Raw genomic sequence first — 25,065 nt, 5'->3', positions numbered from 1 at the left:
GGTCTCCATTCATACTTGCCTCAGGGTGGGAAAGCAGGTTCAGCACATTCAAATATCCCACCCAACACCCTCCAAAAGTTCCTTTTGAAGCCCCACTGGTTTGAAAACCAGAAAAGGTGTCTAACACGTCTCTCTAGAAAATAAGAGCAGAGAAGCTCTTTTCTCAGGGATGGGGGATGTTACACTAATAAGTCCGCAGGAAAACAGAGGGTTATAGTGCTCTCCAGGCAGCTCCTAGCATGTTGGCAGTTTAAAACGTGGCACTAGACTTTTGATTACAGTTTTGAAACACTTAGCGGTGTTTAATGTAAGCAAGAATGTTTTATGTTCTCTCAAGGGTGTTTTCACATGACAAAAAATATATAACATGCATCTTAGTATACCTCTTGCTAAGGCAGAAAATGGGTATAGAAATGATATACCTTACTGTTACAGTGCCCTCGCCAAACAGGCTAGGAGAGGTATAAGAGCAGAGACACTTCAAAAGTGAAGTCAAGCTGCCTTTCAGGGGAGACTCCTCGGTCTTATTTACTTCCATTAACAGCTGCAAAGTACAAATATTGTCAACCATGGTCTTTCTGGAAGTGTGTGTCTGAGAAAGGTCCATCATAAAGCGTGGTCTATCAGGTATTCATACCGCACGTAAATGGGAAAAAAAAAATCACAGACAGGAGATTGTGAAGGAGAGAAAAGTGTTAGGCTGTGCAGCTGACCTATGAAATAGATTTTCCTCTTCTAAAGCAGTTATTACACACAGTACATCAAAGGGAGGGAGAGGGCTAAGGAAGAGATGAACGATCCATGTTAAACCTTTATGCTCTTTAAATTACCTTTAATTTACAAAGTCCGGTCGGATGGAATTGGCAGGCCTGGCAGACTGCGTCGTACAGGGTCAGCACTCTGGAATTACTGTACTGGAAGCCATCGTTAGTGATCTAAATGATACAAAAATCATCCTTATAAGTAATAATGTTCCATATGGAGACTGTCTGCTCATTTTGGAGCAGATACCGTTGCCCCCTTGAACTAGATGCTTGCCAGCAAGATAAATTAAACCACTTGTGAGTGGCTCTACTGCAAGTTAACAAATTGCTTAATGCTCCAAACTGGAAACTATTCATTAATAACCGAAAGATCTTTTGGCTCAGCTGGCATTCAACTTCTCTGATTGCTGTTAGGTTTTTTTTCTGAGGGATTTTTCAGTACCCTTATGGAAACTGCATAGGTACTCAAGTACTACAAGGGTGTCTTTCAAGGAGTTGTGAAACGAAATTAAGATTTTTGGCTGAAATCCAGGACCACTTTCTTACTAATGGCAAATCAGTAAGTAAACTCCTCGGGGTAAAAAAAAAGAAAATGCACATTATTTAGGTGATTTCAAATTAACCTTAAAAAAAAGTGCTAGAGTGGATAATGCCAGACGGCAACAGTCCCATTTCCATAGGGAGGTACATTAGAAGAACACTCACCTCCTGTCCCAGCTCACAGTTTCTTGTACATGTAGGTAATTTAGAAAGCCTTAAGTTAGCATGGCATTTTTCATATGTGAATGCTTATACAATAAGAAAGGGTCAAGTGAGTTTATATTTTAATTTTTCTACAATAAAAATGAAAAGATACCAGACTAGTGTGGAAAGGGTTAGCTTTTGAGAAAGCGTTGTGACACCTCTTGAGACGTATGAACGTTGAAGAGCACCCCAAAATACTGCTGAAAGCCATGCTGTACACACTGATGAACACCAGCAGGAAAGCAAAGCCCTTTCTGTCAGGTATTTTTTAGGTTTCGGCTTCTCACAGTCAAACTAAAGCTGCTGTTTAGCAGATCTAACAGTCAGGTACCCCTTCTGTCCTCTTGCTATAAAAACAACCCCCAAGCCCTCCTCCATCTCTTCTGTGACCTCAAAGCTGAAACATCCTCAGTCCCTTTACAAAGGACTTTTACAAGGACAAGAGTATAAAGTTTTTTGATCAATTAATAAACTGCTTCAGTTGACAGAAAGAATGTATGTTAAATTGAACAAAGATAACTGGAAGTGCACAGAGTAAAAATTACTTTAATAAGTTTCCTAAAAAGCGTCAATTATCATAAGTTCACTAAGAATGATCTGAAAGCTCACGGAACATAATACAGTAGATACTCCCACAATTTCACATGTGATAGTTCTCAACTCAAAATGCACTGCGGGCTAAGAGCATTTCTGCAGAAACCAACACAAGGAGGTGATCAGGCAGTATTCATGGGTATTCACAATTTGAAACTGTGAAAGAAAGACAACTTTGGACTAATTTAAATTGAAGTAAAATTCATTTGGTATAACTTTAAGGAAAAAACAATTTTTTTTCCTGTGCATCATACTCATGAGTCGAGATGTTAGATATTGTGTGTTGTACTAAAGGTAAAAACCTCTTAAAAGAAGTAAAGAACTTATGCTGCGGTTTGAGAGGAAAAAAAAATAAAACAGGCAACCCCCCTCCAGACCTGCTCTTCACTGAAAGACAGTGCTTATTGGCAGCAAGACTTCCATTAAGAATATATTATTCCTAATGCAATTTACATTTCATTTCATTCTTTTACTGGAGCGCCGAATGTTGTCTCAATACCAGTGCACTAATAATGGGTGAAGAAATGGGTAGACAGGGAAAAATATAAAAAGCTATAAAATTGCACTAATTGTTCTGTCTGAAATGTAACTCTTGCCAATTTGATTTTTTTTTTAATCTGTATTTTTTCCTACATTCTATTATAAACATCCATTTTGATGTCTTTTTAGAATTGGGTTGTTTTATAACTATTTTAATTGCTTTTCCATTAGTCACCTTAGTGATGTGGAACAAACACTTCAACAAGACCTAAGCTGAGCAAACCTCTCTTCAAATTCGGTTGGCCCTTAAAAGCCAAAGACACGCTTAGAGTTGTGCCTTGATTGCTTGAACATACGTATCATCTGGAAAGAAAGAGCCACTTCTTCTGGATACGTAGTCAGGACAATCAGGAAATCTGTCGCTTCTGCCTGAAGTATTTCATTCACCTTGAAACAATCTTGGCTATTTGTGTCACTCATAATCTACATACAATTTGACTCGTACGAATGTTTGTCAATGGAAGATGAAAGCTGTAAAAACTTGCTGAATTCAAATTTGGTTTTTGCCTTGCTGACTTTTTAACAAATATTTTTTCTGCTCTTGACAAATACAGGCAACGATAATGAATTGAGGATAAGCAAGAGACCTAATTAGGTAAGTGCCTGCCAAGCTCTTTCACCTCTTCACTCAGGAATCTGTGTGGACAGCCCAAGTCATCGCTGCCCAAGTAGGAGTTTGTATTTTGATATCTAAACTAATTATACCAAACGCTCTGGTTTGTATAACCCCATGTACTTTCTTATCTACGTTCAGCAGCATGTCATGGAAAGAATGAGCAAAGTCTGAAACATGAGTACAAGAGCAGACAAAATGAAAGAACACTGAGAAGAGCTTGTCAAGCCCCCATTCTCCCAAGGTTGGTAGTGAAAAAAGCTGATGTGAATCTTTGCTGATTCCTCTCAAATTTGATTTGGGAGGGGGGAGAGATTCTGAAAATATTGAACAGTGATATTTCCAGAAAGAATTGTTTTGATTTTTGGTTCTGAAAAATCTTTAAAAAGTATCTATTTAAATCTTTAAAAAGTATCTATTAACATAAACCAGAAGATCAATGTTGCAGTAAGTCTTACCAGGAATTTTCTGGAGCACAAATTTTTTAACATCTGTGGAATTCGTTTCAAATCATTTTTTATGTTGAAAAACTCCACTATTTTGTTCTCTGTGCCATCGTGTAAGGCCAGCTGCCTTTGAAACCGAGCGCTGAGCTCTGCCTTCCCAATTCCTTCAGCAAAAAGATCCACAGGAGAACTAGGATTCACACGCAGCCGGTTGGGCCGGACTGAGATGATTTAATTGTCCGTTCGCTGCATAACCTTTTTTTTCTGCAGGGTTTGAGGGAGAGGGAAGGTGCAGAAGGCTTACAGGTGCAGAGGTTTTCTTGAACTCGAGTGCAAGGAAAGAGACATTCTACACATGTTTTGAGAGGAAAAATAAGAAAAATGGTACAGACCTCCTCAGTGCTGAAAGGCAGCACTTGAAAGCAAACTGTATTGTAATAGACCTGAGCTGCAAGGAAGCTATCCTAGTTACGCTGGAGAAATGGCTCTGTGCACGTGCAAAAATGTTAGCTGTCCTCTTAGGCCATGAAACTCAAGCGTGTTTCCCTCTTGGATCCTTCCATCATGAGGTGGCTTTTCATGTCACAGTTGGCAAAGTTCAGTATCTCCTTAGGGAAATTTTGGAGCCCTAAGCAGAGGAACTGCCCTCCTGGTTCAGCCTTGGTGTCTGCCCACTCTGATGGCTTCTTCTCCAGAAGGTAGGTTCAAGGTGCACCACAGCAGCCAACAGTCAAGCTCTGCTTCCACAGAGGTCTTACACCAATCTCTTAAAACATAAATCCCTATCTATTTAAAATAAATTACTGGATAGAAAACATGCAGCTCCAAACATCTTTCTGTTTCCCCTAAGCCACATGGCAGCACTTGTCCCCAGTCTGGGGTACAGACAGCTGTGGGGTGCAGGACAGGCAGTAACACCGCAGTGAAGTGAGTGTTTTATGCTTTTTGTTTCTACATGCTGCAATTTTCAAAACACATCTGCAGTCTTTCTACCATGGCAATATATTTTTCTTAGCTATAGAGCCTTTAAATGACCTCAGCCTTAAAAAACCCCAAGCAATCTGCAGAAAATAACCATCCAGGCTGACAGCAAGACCAAGGGTAGCAGGCGCAGGGTCAGTAAAGCACTGACTTCCTGGAAATATTTAGAAAGTAGGTGTCATTTTGTGAACAAAAGGGGCTAAAACCACCGCAGAGAACCTGGCGTGAGAAGGTACTGCACACGCTTCTCCCAAGACCATGACCATGACACCTCTGCTCACGCCATGCCAGCCCTCACCTGCTGCCCAGGAGCCAGCCAGTGCTCTGCTCCTGCACTGTGCAAGCATCAGCCTTGCAACCAGGGAGTCAAAGCCGTCTTATACTTGCTGCCTAATCGGGACTTTGAGCTGGCATTTCCAGAAATGAAATACTAATGTTTAACAATTAATTAGTACAACTGCATCAATCTCAGGTGATTACCGGGAGAAGTGATTGTAATTTGCACTTTTGGATTGCCTACAAAGACACCTGTTTTTAACTCATATTGTTTTGGTTGGTGTTATTTTTTTTTCCTTACATGACATTAACGTGAGTATTTCTACAGGCATTTTCATTTCTGAAGGGAAGCAAATTGTGCTTTGCATTTTAATTTACCATGACAACTGATTTTCTCCTTCTAAATAATTTCTTAGAAACATAAGAAATTCCTACTTTCACTTGCCATCTTGCGAACGGCTCATCACCGGCCACAAAGTGCACAGCCTCTGTCTCTGTGATGTTCAGGAGAGGAATCTGGCAGTCAACAGCCTCAGAGCTGAGAAAACCTGCTTTTGTGGTTTCTTGTTCTCTTGATATCCATTCGCCATTGAGATGCTACAGTAAAACAGAAGGAGAGTGCATAAACTGAAGGCTCATATAAAGAAATTCCAGTTGTCAACATATGTTTATATTTCTAATTAATAATATAAGGCATTTCCAGATGGTTTATTTAAAAGAAATGTTGCTGTTACTATAGCCACAGAAAAGAGCAAGCCATGCTCATCTATGCATGCAAGCGGTCTATTGATTTAGGAAGCGCTGTGGTCTGAGCTTGGGATGAGCAGCTGGGATGAGACAGGGTAATGTGGTGGAGCGACTTTGTGTTTGCTCCTGGAGCCAGCTCGTTGCTCCTTGAAGGCGATGCCAGCTACTTATCTAGATCAGCTGCAAAAGATATCACTGCTTGTTAAGAGCCTACGGAGCCCTAAGCGGGCATGGTAGGAAAACCTCAGCTGTGCCTCATTAGCATGTTAGCACTGAATGGGAATCAGGCTGAATATCTTTTATGAGGTGGATTTATGAGATGAATCAAACACTTCATATCTGAGTATGCTGATATGCCAAATAATTCAGTCCTAGAATTGCCTGTGTATGGTTGTTTTATAATAAAATTATAATGTTAGCAGAAGAGATGGGTTTAATACTCATTAAAACTTCTGAATCAGTATCGAACTATGACTACAAAAATTCAAATAAGAGCCTCTGTAACTATGTTGAGGAAACCTTATATTTAACCACAAAACTTAGCATTCAAATGTGTTTAGAAAAACAACCAAGCGTACCGATTCCAGATGCACAAAATGAGAAATAATATTGTGATTTCAAGCTTCACCAGACTACAGTGCAGCTGAACCAAACAAGAGTTAAACAAAATCCCGCAGAGAAAATTAGCAAGAAGGTATAGCTGTGCATTTCCAAGGAACCAGTCCTGGAAAGGGATGAATCTCTTCAGCTCCCCTCGCTCGTAGCAAATGTATTGGCAATGGGTTTTGGAGGTATTTGCACCTCGCTGTGGCAGTGAGAGATGATGGCACTTGGCACGGTTGAGGGTAAAAGACTTTAATATAAACACATCGAAGTTTGACTGTATCATCAATACTTCACGAGCCCATGGGAAGTTGCTTACAATTAATCTGGTGACCTCGCAGTGCAGGTTGGGCGACTCTTTGAAGCCGAGGCCAAACACCCGGATCCTGGTGCAGTCGGATGCTCGGACGTCACAGAGGCCCCCGTTCTCTAAGCCTGTGATTTCCAAAGCGTGCTCTGAGAGGGTGAGATAGATATAAAGCTTTAGAGAGTAGCACTTACATGCTGTTCTGTTCTGGTTTATCAGAGATTTTGTTGTTGTTGTTCCTGGTTGTTTTAGTTTAATTCTTTTTCCTTGGGCTCTTCCTTGCTCCCCTGTGAATTTCTCTTGAAAAGAGGAGCAGCAGTTGTCAAAATGGGAAGCAGCAAACCTCCATTGAATAATTGCCCTGTGTACCCAGTACTGCAAGATGTACCAGTGAGCATTATACGGCTCATGGAATCAATTAACTGAAGCTGCGGCTTCATGCTAAAAGGTCTCCAGTAGCAATACTTCTGCTGACCCAGGTAACAGGATGAGAGGACAGGGTGTCATGCCATAGCATAGAGAAGCATGAGAATGAGAAGTGGAAATATCTGAAGATGACCGTGCCACCAACCTCCTCATAATGTGAAACAGCAGTGCAAAAGACAGTCCTTTTTTTTCAAAAGCTATGGATGCAATAAAAGTAATGATCCACAAAGGAATGCTTGCTTGCAAGGGTTAAGTCATTAATGGGTGGCACTCAGCTCTGCACAGTGTCAGCACAAATGTCATGCACCAGCTAAGTTTCACTTAAATCCTATTCTGAGGCCTTAAGTAGGGCTTAAGTGATGTACAGCCTGTGCTGCCCCCCTTACAAGGTTGTATTTCACCCATTACTGTTTTTAATAAGTTTTATGATTCTCAGGTAAACATTCATTTCTGTTCTGTTGTACTTTCAATGGTATTCACCATTTAAAATAGCTCAATGCTTTCATATTGGGGTTGTTTTTACAGAGTCAAAATGCAAGTTCATTGGATGGCAGAATTCACATCTTTACTTTAGAAAAAATATAATTGGGCAGATATTTACATCGGCACCAGCCCAGTGTAGTGCAAGCTGTTTTCCCGGTTACATGGTGGGGAGAGGCTGCTTAGCTTTTTGTCTTCCCTGCCCCATCACCACTGCTCTGGCAAAGCAATATTGCCCATCAGTTTTCTCTGAGCTGTAGCTTATCTAAAACAGAAGCTCTGTGTCGCCTAATATTTTAAAGGTACATTGGTTCAGCTCTGATTCAAGGAGCAAAACGCCCTGAGCTGAGTTGAAAACCTTCCCCAGTACTTTGCGGTTCCTTTAGGGCCCTGCTGTTTAAGCTGTAACTAGGATGAGTGCAGTTTAAACACCGCGATCCCACCAGACTGCAGCCCGTAAAAACATAGCTGCATGACTCTCGTTTTTCCAGAGAGAGGAAGGAAAGCAACATAAATGTGAAAAATAGTGGAAAGACTTTCTCTGTACTTCTGAAACACTTTTAGCTTTTCTTTCTTTTATTTTTTTTTAATTGATTTTATTGCAGCAGTATTAGCAGCACTGTTGGACACTTTGCAATATTTACAAGAAGAGAAATGGTTTACAGCTTATCAGCATTCATCAGTTAGTTGTGGATTCCTGTAATGTGCAAAACTATTAGTCAGCTGTAGTGAATGGTTTTGAAAAATTGCCTTCTTCTGTGGTTAGTGCATAAAAATTAAAAAAAAAAAAAGCTTCATTATGTTTTTCATGAGATTTTAATAGTTAGCCCCACTAGTACTGAGGTAGCTGGGATTGCATTAACATTTTCATTATCATTGCAGATTTTCAGGCTTCTGTGGGTGAAGTGAAACCTCATAGCCTGGGAAGGAGCGAGGCACAGGAGTGTGCTCCTGCAGCCATTCCTCTGCCAGGAAGGCACTCTCAGGTGGGTTACTTGTCGATGAGCCCTGCGTGCTTCCCCGAGGGTTTCCTTACATCTTTATGAGCATCCTGACACTACAGCGGCACCGTTGTGTCAGGGCCAGGGCAAGATTATCCAGCCTCAATGCATTTTGAAATTACTTACAGTATCAGCATGGCATTTCGTATTTATTTCTCTCAAACCATTCTGTTCACACTTTTGTACAGCATCTTTAAATGGATCTAAATCTGGAGGAAATATGTTCCCATATATGCTTCAGATATCTTCTCTCAAGACTTGCCGGTTATTATGGGTTAATTGGGATGAAAATGAGATTTTTTTTTCCTGGTGAAATGGGTGAAAGGTTCAGGGAAGTAAAATGCCCTTCTATTTTCTGTAGTTTGATGAAGGTGGGGAAGAAGGAGGGGACTGAGCTGTTGTTCGAGTGGGCTTTTTTCTGTTACCTCAGCCGGCCATGTCGTGCACTGCCTGCTTCAGCTGGGAGTGCTCTAAAGGGAGGAATGTACAGCGCGGTTGTGTGGGAGACCATATTTAATTTAATGCTCTATTCCTTTATTTCTGGCCAGCTGAAATGTGGTACTGAGGAGGTGGTGGAGTCCCCATGCAGATTTTTACCAAGGCCTTTCGCAGGGAGTGTTGGGAGGAGAGGAAGAAGAGGGAGAAAATCTGATGGAAAATGAAAGTAATTATAATGACTCATTTTTAAACAAATGGATGCTAGAGTTCAGACCTTAGACCTCAGTATAGGCAGTACACTCCTTTTGAAAACGGTCATTATTTTTATCTAACTTTTTTAAAAATGAGATATCACGTTTCATGGGCGTAGGAATTTTAGGCATTTGTTTTTAATGTGGTTTTCTGTCTGTCTTTGCTTTCTACTTTTGGCATACATTAGCCTGTTTCAACCAAACGTGGAAGGTGAAATCTCAATGACATTAGCTTCGGAAAAGTCTGATGACAGGCGGTAGCTGGTACTCAACCATACAGATCCTGCTCTTCCTGGGGGAAACACAATCAAGGTTCGTCTGTTGTTCATCGCTCCCCGTGTTAGCGGGTGGGTAGTTAATAAGCCTGTGCACGGCATACGCTCGTGGGCCAGGGAGGTGGAGATGTGAGAAGGAAATATTGGAGAGCCTGAAAAACCCTAGCAAAAGAGCTGCAAGTAGTTCAGTGGGAGACTGGAGGGGAGAAAGACAGGACCAAAGCAAAGAGCTGGGAAATATCACAAAGGTGAGAGTAAGGGTTAAAGTGCAGATATCCAGAGAAACTGGAGGTTGTAGAGACCTGGGGTGGATGTCTGATGTCTGCGGAGGGGCAAGTTAAAGAGGCAGGTGAGAAATGTGTGGGAAATCAGGCAGTGCATGGAACAAGCTTGTGAAAAGTATGATCTGTTTGAACATTAACAATTTATGTTTAGGAGTGTGAATGCCAAAATATAACAAAATCTGGGACAGAACATCCTCCTTTTCTCTGTATGGCATATAGGCCAAAAATGTACTTTGAGTCTTACTGGTAGGTTAAAAACTGAAGCTCAAGGTAGCACCTGGAGCTCAGATGGGTGGCAGAGTGCAGTCACGTTATGGAGGAGGATTTAAGGAGCTGTGTGATCACATTCGCTGGCTCAGACATGGGCACCTCAATGCATTTCTAATGCCTGGTCTGTACACACCCCAAGTAAACACACCTGAAATGCGTCTGTCACCTGGTAGAGCATCGCACTCGGACACTGATGAACAGCAGGAGATGTTGAGGAAAAAAGTAAAAAAAAATACTGAGTTTTAATAAAACTGTCTTGGAATAAAAAGTAGAGAAGAATTTGGATTTGAAGGTTGCATCTAAAAGGCCTCCACACTAGACAGAGGTAAGGGGTCTGTCCTCTTTGGTTTGCAATGCTTGTGTTGTGCCTCCCTCGACAGGCACAGACCCTCTCGGTAGGGGAATTTGCAGGAAAGAATAGTAAGTTCACTGCACTGGCAGTGCTGACAGTGCAGTTTCTTTCTGTAAGCATTTACATGAGTCAAACCTGACAAGGAGCCCAGGCTACATAATAGACTTAAAAAAACCCTGCATAAATACACAATTGGTTTCATAGATATTTGTTGTAGTGTATTATGTAAATAATAACTATGCACAGATGTAGAAGTAAAATGGAGACAGTTGACACAAAATCAAGAATCTTGCAAAACTACACTTACTGAAGTCTTACTGACAGATAGATGTGGTTCGTGTTGGGTTTCCACTTTTGATTAGAAAAATATCCTAGCACAAATAAACATTATTCTGCAGTGTTTGAAAGCTATGCATGCAACTTTGGGCTGGAGCAGCAGACCTGAAATTAAAACTGGCAAGAATTTTGTTCAAATAAAGAGAAGGAAATGGTCTGCCTTGCTTTTCTTGATCAGGATAATAAATAAGCAACCTAAGTCATGAAAAGCAAATCAAGAACCAGGTCATAAGCGTTGGGTATGGTCACAGCCTTGTTGAAGTGCAAAAGAAAATTGCCCATATTGTCCAATTGCCATATCCTTGAAATCATTTAGCTGGTTGAGCAAGCTGCTGTGACAGAGTTTGCTGGCGTGGTTGTGTTCAGCTGGCTATTGCAGCTATGAGGGTTCTGGATCAGAGCAGGCTGATGCTTAGTTATCTCACAGCGCGGACAGAACAAGTCTGAATCTGTGCAAATACATGCACAAATACTGTATTTCTTTCTTTCGTAGGTAGAATTATTTCAGCAGTCGTATTCACAATTATTGAATGCATTATTCTGGAACTCATGGTATCTCTAACCTAAAACTCATTTGAAAATCTTCCCTAAGAAAAAAGTATTAACAGCTATATGCTGTTTGCCAGGATTTTTGCATATCACTGACCTCCCTGGCTTCTAGATGAAGACTGTGTTTGTTACTGCTTCCAAAACCAGTTCTCAAAGAAGAAGAGTTTGTCATAGAACCGAACTATAGACCTATGATCTTTAGCTGACATGGAGTGAATCTGGTTTTCTGCTTTGAGGGTCTCTAGTACCGAGGATGGATTGCAGAAGTGAGCCTGGGAGAGTATGGGAAAGGCATTTTGCAAGTACTCGCTGCATGTAAGAAATGGACTGGCTCAATTTCACACTGAAAGCATCCATGTGCCGCAACAATATGGGAGATTATTTTTGCTTTAGAAAGCTCACTATGACATTTTATGTCTATTTGATCCTTCTATTTTTAAAAGGCTTGCCAGCAATTTCCTTCAGCAATAGAAGGGAAGAGAAGTGCTCTGTTAACTATAGAGTATTTCCTTTTTTCTAGGCCTGGATAGGTGGTAAAATGTAAGATCTGGTTGCGCATTCACGGCTTTTACTGGCACACCAAAGCAGGTCTCAGTTTCAGTCCCTCGAAGGCACGTCAGGGCAGAACCCCTGGCAGCATCTTGCGGCTCCCCACGGATGCAGTGATGCCACTCGAAGGGATTTGGGCACGAGGGTGCTCGTGGGTGTCATGACGGTCCTTATGTCCACTCTAGTATCCACTTGGTTGTTTTTAGTAATTTTCTCACCGTTACAGTTACTGAATTAGAATAAGATCTGGTTATTACACTTGGGTTTTTATTCACAATCGGTTGAACATTCTATGCTGGTAGATTGTGGGTTCTTTACACAACATAAAGCATGATATAAAGGCGTTGTAAGTTTGCTCTGAATTTCCAGCTTTGGTCAGTTTAAATCAGACCTTTTAATGTTTTGCAGGGTTTAATTCTATAGCTTATAATTGTCAGGAATTTGTTAGTTATCATGTGTACGTGTGTGTGAGTATTTGGGGAAGGGGGATGTTTGTTCAGGGTTTTTTGTTTTGTTTTGAATTTAACAAGATTTAAGGCTGAAATTTCCCACGGTGCCTGCAAACAGCATGATGTAAAGAAGTTATAGGCATACATCTGGAGTGTCTGGCTTTGGTCAGTTTAAATCAGACCTATAATTTTGTAAACAAAGAAGTTATAGGCATGCATGTGGAGTGTCTGGCTTTGGTCAGTTTAAATCAGACCTATAATTTTGTAAACTTTTCTAGCATTTAATTCTATATACTTCAGAAAATGGTTTTGTTTAGCTACATGTTTCACTGAACTGCTTCCACTGCTTTGCATTAAAGCAAATAAACTAATCACAAGAAAAGACTAATCTCCCTGATCTGATTTGCAGGGAATAGTATGGATCACTGAGCATGCAACCTTCCATGTCCCTTATCATGAGGATTTGATATCCTTTTAAAATTCGGTTTCTATTGACTTTGTAACTATCAAGCTAATAGCCCTCTTCCCGCTCAGTCAGGTCTGTGCTTTGAATGGAAAGAACTGGGAACAGTAGATTAAGGCTGGTATTGATGTTTGCCTTTTCAGATGCGTGTTTATTGCATCTGCACCATCAAAAAGTAAACTAAGATTGCTATGAAAAGAAGAAAAGCTTCAAAACTAACATGAAGCTTGTCAATCCCTGAGAATTACCCACAAATATGTTTTATGTGACTGGGAAGAATCTGTCTCCACCAGTATAATACAGGGTACACAGGTGTCAGTCAGGATTCATCATGGTAGGTTAGGTTCACAATTGTTTTTTTCTTTTGATTCTTACCTATGTTTCTTTTGTAAATTTTGTATTTTTTACTAAAATTTTTGTGGTTGGAGGTGTTCATTCGTTCTAAAAGCACGAGAGTGATATTTTCAACAGCAGGTAAGTCCTATGTTCAAAAAATTATGTTTGTGATCATGACCACTAATACTACCTTTGTTTTTAGACTGAAAAGAATATATTGGTGTAAATTTTTATGGCCCAGATCTGTAGATACTGTAGAATAATTTTATTCATATAAGATGCCATTATTATTAGGTTTCATAGCTCACTCAGATGAAGATCACTTCTCTGTAGATATCTGGGAGAAAGAAACAGTATTACAGTATTTCGTAAATAAACTTTTTTTTTTTCCAGTTTGCATTCAGTATTAAATCATAAATTGGTTTAATTAAGAAAAAACTGAATAACTGAAACCAATAATATCTTGAATGCTTGATATGTAGTTTCATATTTATTCTTTATCTGTTTTCCAAAATTATCCAGTAAGCTGAGGAAAAAAATTATATGAAGTGCAGAAAACAGGTCTCAAAATAAAGGTTTTCATTTTCAAGTTATATAGAACCTCTTTTACAAAGTATTGATATCTTAGTGAAACTTCTTTAATGTCAGTTTGAAGGAAATAAGAATATATTCTTAATAACTTTAAGCTCCATGTAAAGAACACAACCCCAGCGGAATGGAAGCAGCATATTAGAAGTATGTTTTATACCGCAACAAAATATAGAGATCTGCAAGTGTTCCCTGCTTTACAGAAATTATTACTGGGAAAAAAAATGTATTTCATAGAAACAGTTGAGTTACCTTCTAAAATATAATATAATAATACTGCCTCACTGTCCATCAGTTTTCAAGTGAACAAGTACGTATTTGAGGGAACGTGGCGGGCATAGGCATAGGAAATTTTCAAACCTCCCTCAGTTGGTTAGATAAGAAAACTCAACATTGTGGAATGGAAAAGACAATAATTAATATGAGAAAAAAGGAAAAAGAAAAGAGCATTTGTAAAAAGATCTTATTTTTTCTTGATAACATAAACTTCATCAAAGTAGTAACTGTGACTTTGCTAATACTACGTCCACCAAAGTCAGTGGAATTATTATAACGAAGAGGAGAGTTAGGCCCAATGACTTATTATTTGAAAAGAAAAACAGCTTTTTAAAGAATAATGCCATTTATTTTTTTTTTTTAATAGTAATAGCACTCTGTTTTGGCAAGAAAAGTTTAGTAGTAGTAAGTATGGTGTTTGCTGTTCTCACAAGCATGTTTGACTCTTCTTTTGAAATCCAATTTTTAAAAATTGATACAATTAATTGTTAAAGTATATTGCATCCTCACTACTGTATAAAGTGTTTTGCCATATTAGCCCAAAGCTTGGTTGTGTTTTTTCTTTGTTTACTAATCTAAACAAATGTTAAAACCGGGTCAATTCCTGTGGAGAGGATCAGACAGAAATTCCACAATTCCAGGTAACTCTATTTCTGAGGCTTTTATGATGATATAAAATGTAATTGTCCCTCAAAGGTCTGGTCACACCAGCACCACAGGCTGGTCACAGAGACAGAGGCTACCACCTTTACATACAGTGAGTAGTATGTTTCTTTGTAGATATCTTGGTGATTTAAGAAATTAATTGTTTTTCTTTGAAAAGTCTAGTATGCATGTTTTACTTGTATAGTCTAATTTATGCACGGAGAGCTTCTATTGACCCAATACATCCTAGCGGCTCCTTCTGTGCTGTTGTGATGTATCACATCGGCAAAACACATATTGCATGTGCCAAAAAGTATCCATTTCCTTGACAGAATAACAGCCCTTAAATAATCATTATGGCACCATGATCTGGAATTTAAAGACCACTGAATTGATAGAAGTAGGAGAAACATATTTATTTCAAAGTCAGATATTTGATGGAGAGAACTGAAATACTCTGTCCCCTTTCAGCTGAGGATCTCAAAACAATTTAAATAATTTCTGTAAATGTCTCCCTCATGTTTTGTCCTTGAAAAGAGGAATTAAGCTTAAAAATAAAACACAACTATATAAACGATGAGATTTCTATAATACATATTTCATCCTCCACTTGCATGACTGGCCTGATTAAAGCTCTGAGCTTATTCTTCCAAAGGGAAGAGACATCTTCGTTTGGAAAACCCCACCTGAAGAACTGTAATAGCCGACCCCATACTTTTGCTCAGTATAATTTATTTTTTTAAATAGTTAATGCTTTAATTAATCTTATTTAATTAGAGCACATGAACAAGACTCAGGCCAAAGCAATATGAGAAATTCAGAAAGGTCTATATGAACATTCTAAAAATAACAGTGTAATTCATGTAACTGTTGTTGCAGGCGGGTCTGAGGGACCTGGGTGGTTGTGGTTCACAGCTCTGAAAATGCACTTGGGTTCACAGAACTTCTTAACAACACTACTGAAATTTATTGATATGAAAATGGGATATCTGTAAGTGTATTAGGTAAGTGTTAACTTCTCACCTTCTCACCATCATTTTTGCTCTCTTTGATTTCTTTGCTGGCTTTTTTTTTTCCCCAGAACTTTCCACATAGAAATTTAAACTTCAAGTGTCATTACTTCACTGAAACTAATTTGTCCTTATTATTCCTCATTACCTTTTATCTTGTAATTGCTCTTTAGAGCTTCATACAATCTGCATATTACATCCCTCTATGTATGCTTTACTAGTCCTGGTTTTTTTTTTTTATAAGCAACATGGTCAATATATACAAACGGTAAGCACCAACCTGATTTGCTATCTGCAGTAATTGGATTCTGCGTTTAATTACAGGTGGTAATGACATTTTAAGCACCTTATACAGGTGTTGGGGGGGGGGGTTTATGAAATGTTAAGCAACATTAAGAAAGTCTAAGCTTCTGGAGCATTGCCAAATTTCAGAGGTGCCTTTCAACTCCAAATTGCAGTTTTCATGTGAGGATAATTATAGCTCTGGCCACCTGGACTGCTCCTGTTGGAGTCAGGCAGAGCAGAGGTGTAAGCCTGTCTGCAAACCACACTTTGCATCTTCTCTCTTTCTACACGTTTTCATTTAAAATTATTCCAAATATGTTATGGGTTGTATTCTGATCAATAAAAATACTGCACGGACATCTTTTTGTGTATGTGTGCTGGTCAAAACCAGTGGAAGAATATATATATTTTGTATTGGCAGAGTAGCTGAGATTGAGTGACCTTGGAAAAGATATTTGAATTATGTTGATGGCCTCCTTGATCTTGGGGGAGTTTTAATTCACATCTATAATTCCAGCCTGAGAAAATTAGACGGAGATTTGTTTTGGAGCTAATGGGAAAATATATGGCCAGCAAAAGGAGTTGCCTTCTCCTTCATTACTCATGTAACTTCTACTGGAAAATAACTGTTTCCTAACAATGGCATTTAAGAGTTAGCCCTTCCAAAATCAACATACGTTTTTCTGTTTCTTTGGTCCTATCTTTTTAAAAGAAAGTAAAAGAGGTAGCAGTTTTATATGTCCTGCCGAAACCTAATTCAGTTCTTAATTTCTCCTCCTTTTCTTCCCTTCCTACAGAACCTCTGCTGATTAGTACAAAAGCCCAGAGGCTTATCCCGCCCGTGCCTGCAGAGTGCTGATTGCCTGCGCGCTGCCAGCCAGGTCAGGATGCCTGAGCTGCCAGTTAGGGGGCTCAAGCTGTTCCTGTTGGAACACGCAGCTTTATTTCTGAGATTGATCTTAATTCTTCATCTCTAACAGCCTTTTCTGGTGTGAAATCCTGGCTTTAGTGACGTCAACAGGACTTCAGTCCTGAGGACTTCCAGTCTTTTGAGCTGCTGTTTAAGAAGCACATCATTATTCTGTGACACTGTATGACTTTTCCCTGCAAATAGGTGTTACATCACATGCTGTCTGTGTGGAACATTTCTGCCTATGAAATGTAAAAACAAGCAAATATCTTTAAAAAATGTTGTGAATAAAACTCAAAAATCAAGAACAGCTAAAGGTGAAGCTCACACTAATATCTTGTTCATCTGTACCAAATTGACTAGCTGACCTTTTCTAAGTATTATCATTTCAGAGCGATGGGCGTGCCAGACCTAAGATTTTATTTCTCCTTGTAGGGGATCTGACCTCTGGCTGGATGTATAGATCTGCTTTACATTGCATTTCCAAGACCAGGCACTTTTATAGATAGATGGTGTCTGTATTTTTGTACATACAGAAAGAATATTCTAGATCACTCCTAAATAAATTCATAAATAGTCTGTAATACATGGAGCTCATTGCAGTTCATCACATTGATTCACTCTAGACTGTGGCAGTACTTTTCCCTCTCCATAGTTAAGCTGAAACCAACTTCTTGTGTGAAGTCTTCTCTTAGCTTCTCTACAGTTATGCCAAAGACGAAGGAGAAGGTTCTGCAAGTTAAGTGTGCTGGTTGTTACCTTGGTTTTGTTTTAACTTTTCTGGAATATATTTTTTCGCAGTTTTGCTCAAAGTCATCTTGAACTTGAAAGGCTTCTCCTTCCCGTCATCTCTGTACCTGTAGTACAAAGGATGGACTAACCCAGCCACCAGGTCCCGCTCACTGCTGGGCTCTGGTGTCGCTGGCTGAGCTATCGCCCTCCCAGCACATGCTGGCATTTCACCAGTCTAGCGTTAGTTGGTACCAGGATATCTGGGAGAGGAGGAGGAATGACTACCAGAAGATGCATCCTGTTCTTAATTTCTTTATCAAGTATGCTTTTATCTTTGGTATCAGGAATTAAAACCAAATTATCCAGATTAAATTACTGACCCTCCTGTAAGGACATAATACCTTTTTAAATGCTTCTCCAAGGGATCCTAAAGCTGGAGAAGGTTACTCCAGGGGGCTGGATTCAAACCCTTGTGTTTTCGATCTCCCCGCAGGCCACTGCTTTCTAAAAGCACTACAGTCAGCTCGGTTTCCAGGGTCCAAAACTCTGCCTTTGGGCTATCGTAAGACAAGCATAAAACTTCTGAAGTAAGGACGAATTTGGAGTCCATTGTTTTTAATGATTATGGGCCTCTGTCAGTATTTAGGTGAAGAGGCATTTTCTGACATTGAGATCGCAGGTACATGCTGCGTATGCAGAAGTAGCATGCAAAGATTGTTGCACAAGCATAAGGTCAAATACTCAGAAATTAGTATAAGAGAAAAGATGGATTTAATCACTGGTCTGCACTAAAAACCTGGTGAGTATCCACTGAACATGCTGAGAAGTTAATTTTCAATGTTATGTTCCCCAAACTAAAGGAAGCCCTTCTCTTTAAAGGGACTGACATGACGACAATCTTCAAACCTTTACCACTGACATCATGGGAAATTCGTACTGCCTCCCACTCACCCATCATGTGGAGAAGCTGAGGATTCTTCTGGCAACATGCTTTGGGAAGAGCCAAGCAATAGCAATCTACAGATTCAAAGGTATATTTTACAAAGTGTTTTGCATCTGTGGAACCTGTGTTACAGAAGGTATTTGCAACTCTCCTGATCACTGCTGTTCCCATTTGTAAATACTGTGATGTGTTAGGTAAATTTGGTCAGGAAATGGATCCTCTTTATTTCTAGTGTCTTCATTTTTTGGGGAAAAAACAACAATCCAAACCAAATCCAGCCAAACAAACCCCAGGTTTTTATGTGAAGGAGAATCCTTCTTTAACAAACAAACTTTCAAAAACGTTAATGTTTTTTTTTTTCATTAGTCTGTGGGTAAAATTTTTTTAAAGTTTTATTTGCTTAAGCAGCTGCTTTTTTTTTTTTTCCCATTTTAATGAAAAACAGATTGTAAAATATTTTGAATAAATATTTTCTTTAGGATGTGGGACACACAATGAATTGCTAAGTAGTTTTATTGTATACAACGATATTTGGGAAACAGCAGTTCCTCTTTAAGTATCTGATTGTCATGCATAGAACAGCTCAGAGGTTTCCATGGGCTGACGGGTCTATCCCTGTGAACTGTGCTGCATGTTCAGGGTTTTACCATGTACAAGCTGGTAGATAGATTACAAGTGGAAAAAAAAAAAAAAAATCTGTATTTTGCAGAGAAGATTTTAGTGATTAAATTAATTCCACTAGCCTTAATAACATTGTGCATTTTTTGTTTGTTTGTTTGTTTTTTCTTCTGTACAAACATGTAAGTTCCTGGTGTATGTTCATGGCATGGAATATATCATGAGACTTACTCCTCTAGAGACGGACAGCTGTTGATGAGAGGGCAGCATATAATCTCACTAGTACGGTGGAAAAAAGAAAAATGAATGGTACATGTTCTCCAGGTCAGGTGCACCCTTGGGAAGATATACGTTGCACATGACAGAGTTATGCCACTACCTTTTCCTCAAGAGAAAAATAAATACTGGTGGCTAAAATGGCAATTTCTACTACATTTTTATTTAATGCTTTCTCTTCTGAGCTCGTTTTACTTAGCTAGAAAACATTCTTCTCCTTGAGTAGTAATTATTATTGTGTTCTGTAGGTTTTCTTAAATGAAAAATAATATTTGTATTTAACGTTTACACCCACAGAAAATATTCTACGGTATTAGTTAAAAAAAATACAAGTCCTTAGCCACAGCTAAGGTAATATGGGTTGTATACAGTGTGATAGAGAGAACAAGGGCCATTAGCGTTTTAAAAGAAATATTGCCCTCGAAATGTTGGGAAAACTGCATGGGAATTTTGGAAAAGGGCCTTCTGCCTTGTGTTAGAAAAGCTGCTGAAGCTGTCAGTGTTAATTTTGTCACAACACTAGAAAACTCACCCCCAGCAAATGGAGCAGAATAAGCAGTAAGGGAAATTTATACTTTCCTAATTGCAACAGTGCGGCTCTTTTGTGGGTCCAACACCAAGCTTGTGTCCCCCAAGGACCAGGGTAAGCACGAGGATGCTCGTGCTAAAAACTCAGCCTCCGTGAGCATCTCTCACTCGATGGAGACCTCCGGGAGCCTCGGGGCAGTGGAGCAGGTTTCCAGGTGAGTGGCGCTGGAGGGAGCAAGAGTCTGCCGGGGGGGAGTTGGGATACTAGTGACTCTTTGGAAAACTGGAGGGAATAATTTGATGTACTTTGAACTCTAATAAACCAGACTCCCAAAAGAGAAGTGATTTGAAGCAAAGACCAACTACCACGTTTTCCTCAACTGGAGAAAAGTGAAGCAAAGGCAGCAAGAGATGGACGAAGCAGCCAGAGCGGGGAGTAGTAACAGCTTACGGTGTGTTTGCCACAGCTGATGCATGTTTGTTTTCCACTTCTCACCTCCCTGTGCAATCTCAGGCCCTGCTCTGTACTCTGTCCTTGTTTATATTTGATGTCGCAGCAAGAAGACAAGGTGCCATTAGCTTTTACTTGAAAGGTCATATTGAAGTTATTTTTCTCTAATCTGAGGGATTTCAACCATAGCAAAGTAAAATAAAATTTAAAAATCTGGTCTAAGCAACTCTCCTAACCTGACTATATCACAGAGAAATAAAATTAAACATTGAATTGTATATTGGGCAATTACTGCAAAATTGCTCAACTCGTTTTTCAGTCACTGGTATCAGTTGTTCTCTGTGTGAATTCCTCCAGATTTAGGAAATGATCCTGCAAATTTTAGCCTGTCATTAACAAAAAACAAATATCCAGATATATTTTACCACTTTATAAATCAGTACACTGAAGACACGTTTATTGTGAAACACGTGGGTAATCCCACCCTGGCTAGTAAATGATTTGGAGTATCAGATGTGCCACTGAGCTCCCGGGGCTGGGTGGAGATTTGGATGTCTCAGCTAAGCCATGGCAACTGACCCTAAAAATGAGCTTTACCTGTCCTAAATACAGAATAATGTCTTAAGCATCGTAGAAAAAGGCTTTCCCCGACATTTGGGATGGGTTAAGAGAGCATACCTTGTCATTTCAGCTTAGCTGAAATACTGTTACTTCTTAAGCTGCAGGAACTCAACTGTACAGCTGAGCCTCAAGTACCTTTTTGTAACTTCAAGCATAAGCTTTTGTGGTTTGCTGAGGCAGGGCTTACATTTGAAATTAATGCTAACATTTATGCATGTGCCTAGTTTCAAGCACTGTCAGTACTCACATTGGACTTGGATTTATCCATTGAGGGGCTGAACTGTAAAGAAGAAAAAAACCTAGTGGGATAGTCTCCTGTGTAAATGTAATTCATAAATATTTGCAGAATCAGGTCTGCAGGTTCAAATATGTCCTGTAGCTATTTTATGGCTTTGACAATGTTACCTATTCATTTTGACACTTTTAGGTTTTTTTTGTTACTAGTACAGTGTTTGAAATTAATTTTCAAATTTTATTCTCCATTGATCAGGAAAAAAAAAGAAGTATCTATACAGTGTTAACATGAATATTGACCACAAGGTGAACGGGACCCACTTTTTTGTCAGAAGCTTGCTTGTCAGCATGCCGGTGATAGATCAAATGTAAAGAAAATCACTTCTGCAAAGCCAATTTGCTAAGGGGCTTGTAAAATCCATTTTTAAAAAGTTACTGAGGTGAAAAAGTGAAGGACCAGCCAACCAGATATTTTGATCGGCTCTTCAAGGTCAAAAACTGATTACTAATTCATCAAATATCTTACTGGTAGCACTGTTTGAAGAGCAAACAACTCTGTGCAGGTATTCTACCTAATAACTCTAATACTATGGAAAGATGGGTAGAGTAGGATAGGAACAAACAGAATTTTTTACTTACTTTTGGCAATGCTACAATCATAGGAGCTGTGGTCTTCAAAGCATTGGCAGCCCAGTTCAGTGCATTGCCCATTGCTGTTACAGAAAGCAGGACACCGGAGGACGGTGAGGATTTCCTCCTGGGTAGCAGATGGCTGATTTCCTACATGAAACCCTCTGTTTCTGTTTCCTAGCACTCTTCTTTCACATTCATTTTCCAAAAGGGCTGTTAGTGCCCTCACCCAAGCCACGTCATCTTTGAGCTGCAGATCTGAAAGGCATATATCAATTGCCTCATCCATCTGTTTTCCAAGGAGGCCTTTACACACTAAGCCAATGGTGGAATTTGCAAGAATTTGGTGGCAAATCTCCCGAGCTTTGGCGGCGGTTAGGCCATTGGGAGTGGGCCATGCCAGTGGAAGTTTTGTCCGAATCCCTTCAAAGTAATCCTCTGGGAAAAAATACGCAAAGCTCTCTGAGTCTCTCTGGCTTAGGCCATGCAATGAGCGAAGGGGTAAGTACTCATAATAGTCTTCTTGCCTTTTTGTTCTCTGTAGGTCTTCTGTTCGTTTGGTAGTGTTAATGGAACTGTCCTTTTTCATGGAAACATTGTGTGCAAGGGGTTTTAGTCGATCCTTGGGGCTACCTCGCTTTTGGACTAATTTAGGCAGATGTCTTTGATCAAAAGACTTGGTCGACAGTTTCTTGTCTTTTCTTAAAGTAGGCTCTGTTTCTGACTGAGTGACAAACTCTGGCGTAACATCTAGATACGGGATTGCAGAGGTGTAATCCACATGATCATAATGGCAACCAGAGGATTGAGGGAAAGGAGTCTGAAAGGCATTCAGCGCGTTTACCACGGGCACAGACTTAGTGCTCTGCTTCTGACATCTGCAGTAATTTTTCCTTTGCTTCCCCTCAGAAGGTGCTGGAGTCTTGTCAAATAAACTCCTCCCTGGAGGTATTCTGATTTACAAATAGAAAGAGATTAGAGGGAGGAAACTTTCAACAAATTAGTCTACAATACCAAGTAAACTTTCTTTCCCTTAGGCTGGGGAATGTATAAATTCCTAATCTACCGAAGTGCTTAAGAAAATGCTTAATTTTAATCTCTGTTTTCTTTAGTCGCTTTTGCACTGCCCTTCTTGGGTTGTCCTGTACATTTTTTAGCACTACATTGGGACTTTTTAGTAACAGATGCTTAAGTGCTTTGCTGGAGCGTTGCCTAACAGCTTGACTTCTCTTTGCAGAACTTTCTCTAAGGTGCAGGTTACCTTTTGCATATTGTACATGAAATAAGGCCTTGGATTTGTCCCTGGTGTGACTCAAATACAGTTTGGAGAATGACAAAAAAGATGTATTTGTTTCAAATGCTTTATTATGAAAATCATTTTTATCTATTTGCCTGTGCTATCCTTACCAGATGTTTCCTCTAAGACTTGGATCACTATATTTTTTCTTTTAAATGGTTTTTTCCTTTAAATTTTTTTATGCATACTTCATTTCATTCTTGTCTTCTAATGGAGCTTTCTTTGAGTTTTTCTTTTGACACAAAGCAGTTTTCTATTGATCGTAGGGCTAGGCTATCACATAAGGTAAGGTGATTTTTTTTTCCCTTTTTAATTTAGTCCAGCTTTAATGATGGATGAACTTCTAGAGAGTTCAGTTTGAATAAACAGTCATGATTAAAGTTTCTTTGGAAATTTCATGATCTTTTATTGATCTTATTTGTGCAGCACAAGAGGAATCCTGGAGCTTCATAGAAAAGGATATGTTTCTTATCCCAATAGTTGGCAGCAATTTATTTCCAGACAAATTTTAAATATCACAAAAAATGTGAATTATTTTGGCATTAATTTTGTCTTGCAGCCATAATGTAGAGATTTCAGGAAAGTGAAAGCATTTGCCAACATTTTGGAGCCAGACACTAGATTCTGTAGGAAGCGTAATTACCTTTATCCAATTTTTCCAATATATATTGAAAATGGCATATATGACATTATTATTTTGATCATTGATACAATACTACTTTTAAATAAAACATCACGGTGACACAGGCAAAATGAACCAATTTCTCTATCTGAAACAGGAGCCCAGACGTTTATGAAACCATTTTACCCAATGTGCGGGCACAGCAGAATACGATGTGATACGATGGGAAGGCTTTTGTGCTTGCAGAAATGCACAAGCTATTCTGCACTTTCCTACAGTCTAGGACAATAAAACATATTTGGTGATTGAGGAGTACTGAAACAACCTCTAGTCCTTTGGACAACGCGGTTTAGTGTCTGAGTGGGCGTCCGGCACGCGCTGTTCCTCCGGCTCTGCATGGTGGTCTTACCTGCAGCTGAAGCTGCCCAGACTCGCACCATGAACTAACTGTAAACCTAAATTAAGGCAGCAGAACTAGCTCTTTCTTTGGGGGAACATTACAAAAACTAGAATCTCTAGGTAAATATTGCGTATTTAATAAATAAACATAAACTGGCCCAAAATCAGGACAGAAACTTAAAACAAAAATGAAAATTTCAGCAAAATGAAAATCTTTTGCCTTGGTATTTTATTGAAACAAATTGCTTCGTTATTCCTGTATGAAACCAAATACCTTCCTTTGATCAGCTGTGGTCAACAGGGTGGGGGTATGTGGTGTGGAAAGGATGGAGCCACTGAAAACCCCGTCCTTCCTCACAGGCACACACGCTGAGAGCACCTCAGTGGGCTAGGATGTGCCTTCTGATCCCTGCATAAGGTGACTAGACTATCATTCCTCTTAGCTGCCCATTATAATCAAGGAAGAACTAAAGACAACGTTTTCAAACTGAGTTGGATGCTATTATAGAGAGACAGTTCAAAATTAATAGCATTGCTGCTGGTTTCTCAATAGATTTGAAAAATGGTTTGAAAAATGTATTTTACCTACTTAAAATACATGTTTTAAAATTCAGCTCTTCCTTGTCCGGATGCTATTCAAGGGCTGGGAGGCTCTGATGTTGTTTTATTGTTTAAAAGTTGTGTTGGAAAGCTGATGTTTAAAACAGATCTGTGGCATTCAAATTAATAGCATTGCTGCTGGTTTCTCAATAGATTTGAAAAATGGTTTGAAAAATGTATTTTACCTACTTAAAATACATGTTTTAAAATTCAGCTCTTCCTTGTCCGGATGCTATTCAAGGGCTGGGAGGCTCTGATGTTGTTTTATTGTTTAAAAGTTGTGTTGGAAAGCTGATGTTTAAAACAGATCTGTGGCATTCAGAGCC

At 39.3% G+C, this 25,065-nt stretch overlaps 1 protein-coding gene across 1 annotated transcript in view; it reads right to left on the bottom strand.

The window, feature by feature from the left end:
- LOC104077830 (von Willebrand factor D and EGF domain-containing protein-like) overlaps positions 1–25,065 on the bottom strand; it is a gene marked incomplete at both ends in the record, with an annotated part of 72,129 nt that overhangs the window by 5,684 nt on the left and 41,380 nt on the right. The window contains 3 exons of the mRNA XM_009579212.1: positions 5,404–5,555; positions 6,628–6,764; positions 21,831–22,774. Coding sequence (XP_009577507.1) covers positions 5,404–5,555; positions 6,628–6,764; positions 21,831–22,774 — 1,233 coding nt within the window. The remainder of the gene's footprint in view (positions 1–5,403; positions 5,556–6,627; positions 6,765–21,830; positions 22,775–25,065) is intronic.

This window comes from Fulmarus glacialis, unplaced genomic scaffold, assembly GCF_000690835.1.
Source record: "Fulmarus glacialis isolate BGI_N327 unplaced genomic scaffold, ASM69083v1 scaffold7826, whole genome shotgun sequence".
Taxonomy (NCBI): Eukaryota; Metazoa; Chordata; class Aves; order Procellariiformes; family Procellariidae; genus Fulmarus; species Fulmarus glacialis.
The sequence above is the reverse complement of the archived record's forward strand: the minus strand, read 5'-3'. Positions and strand labels throughout refer to the sequence as shown.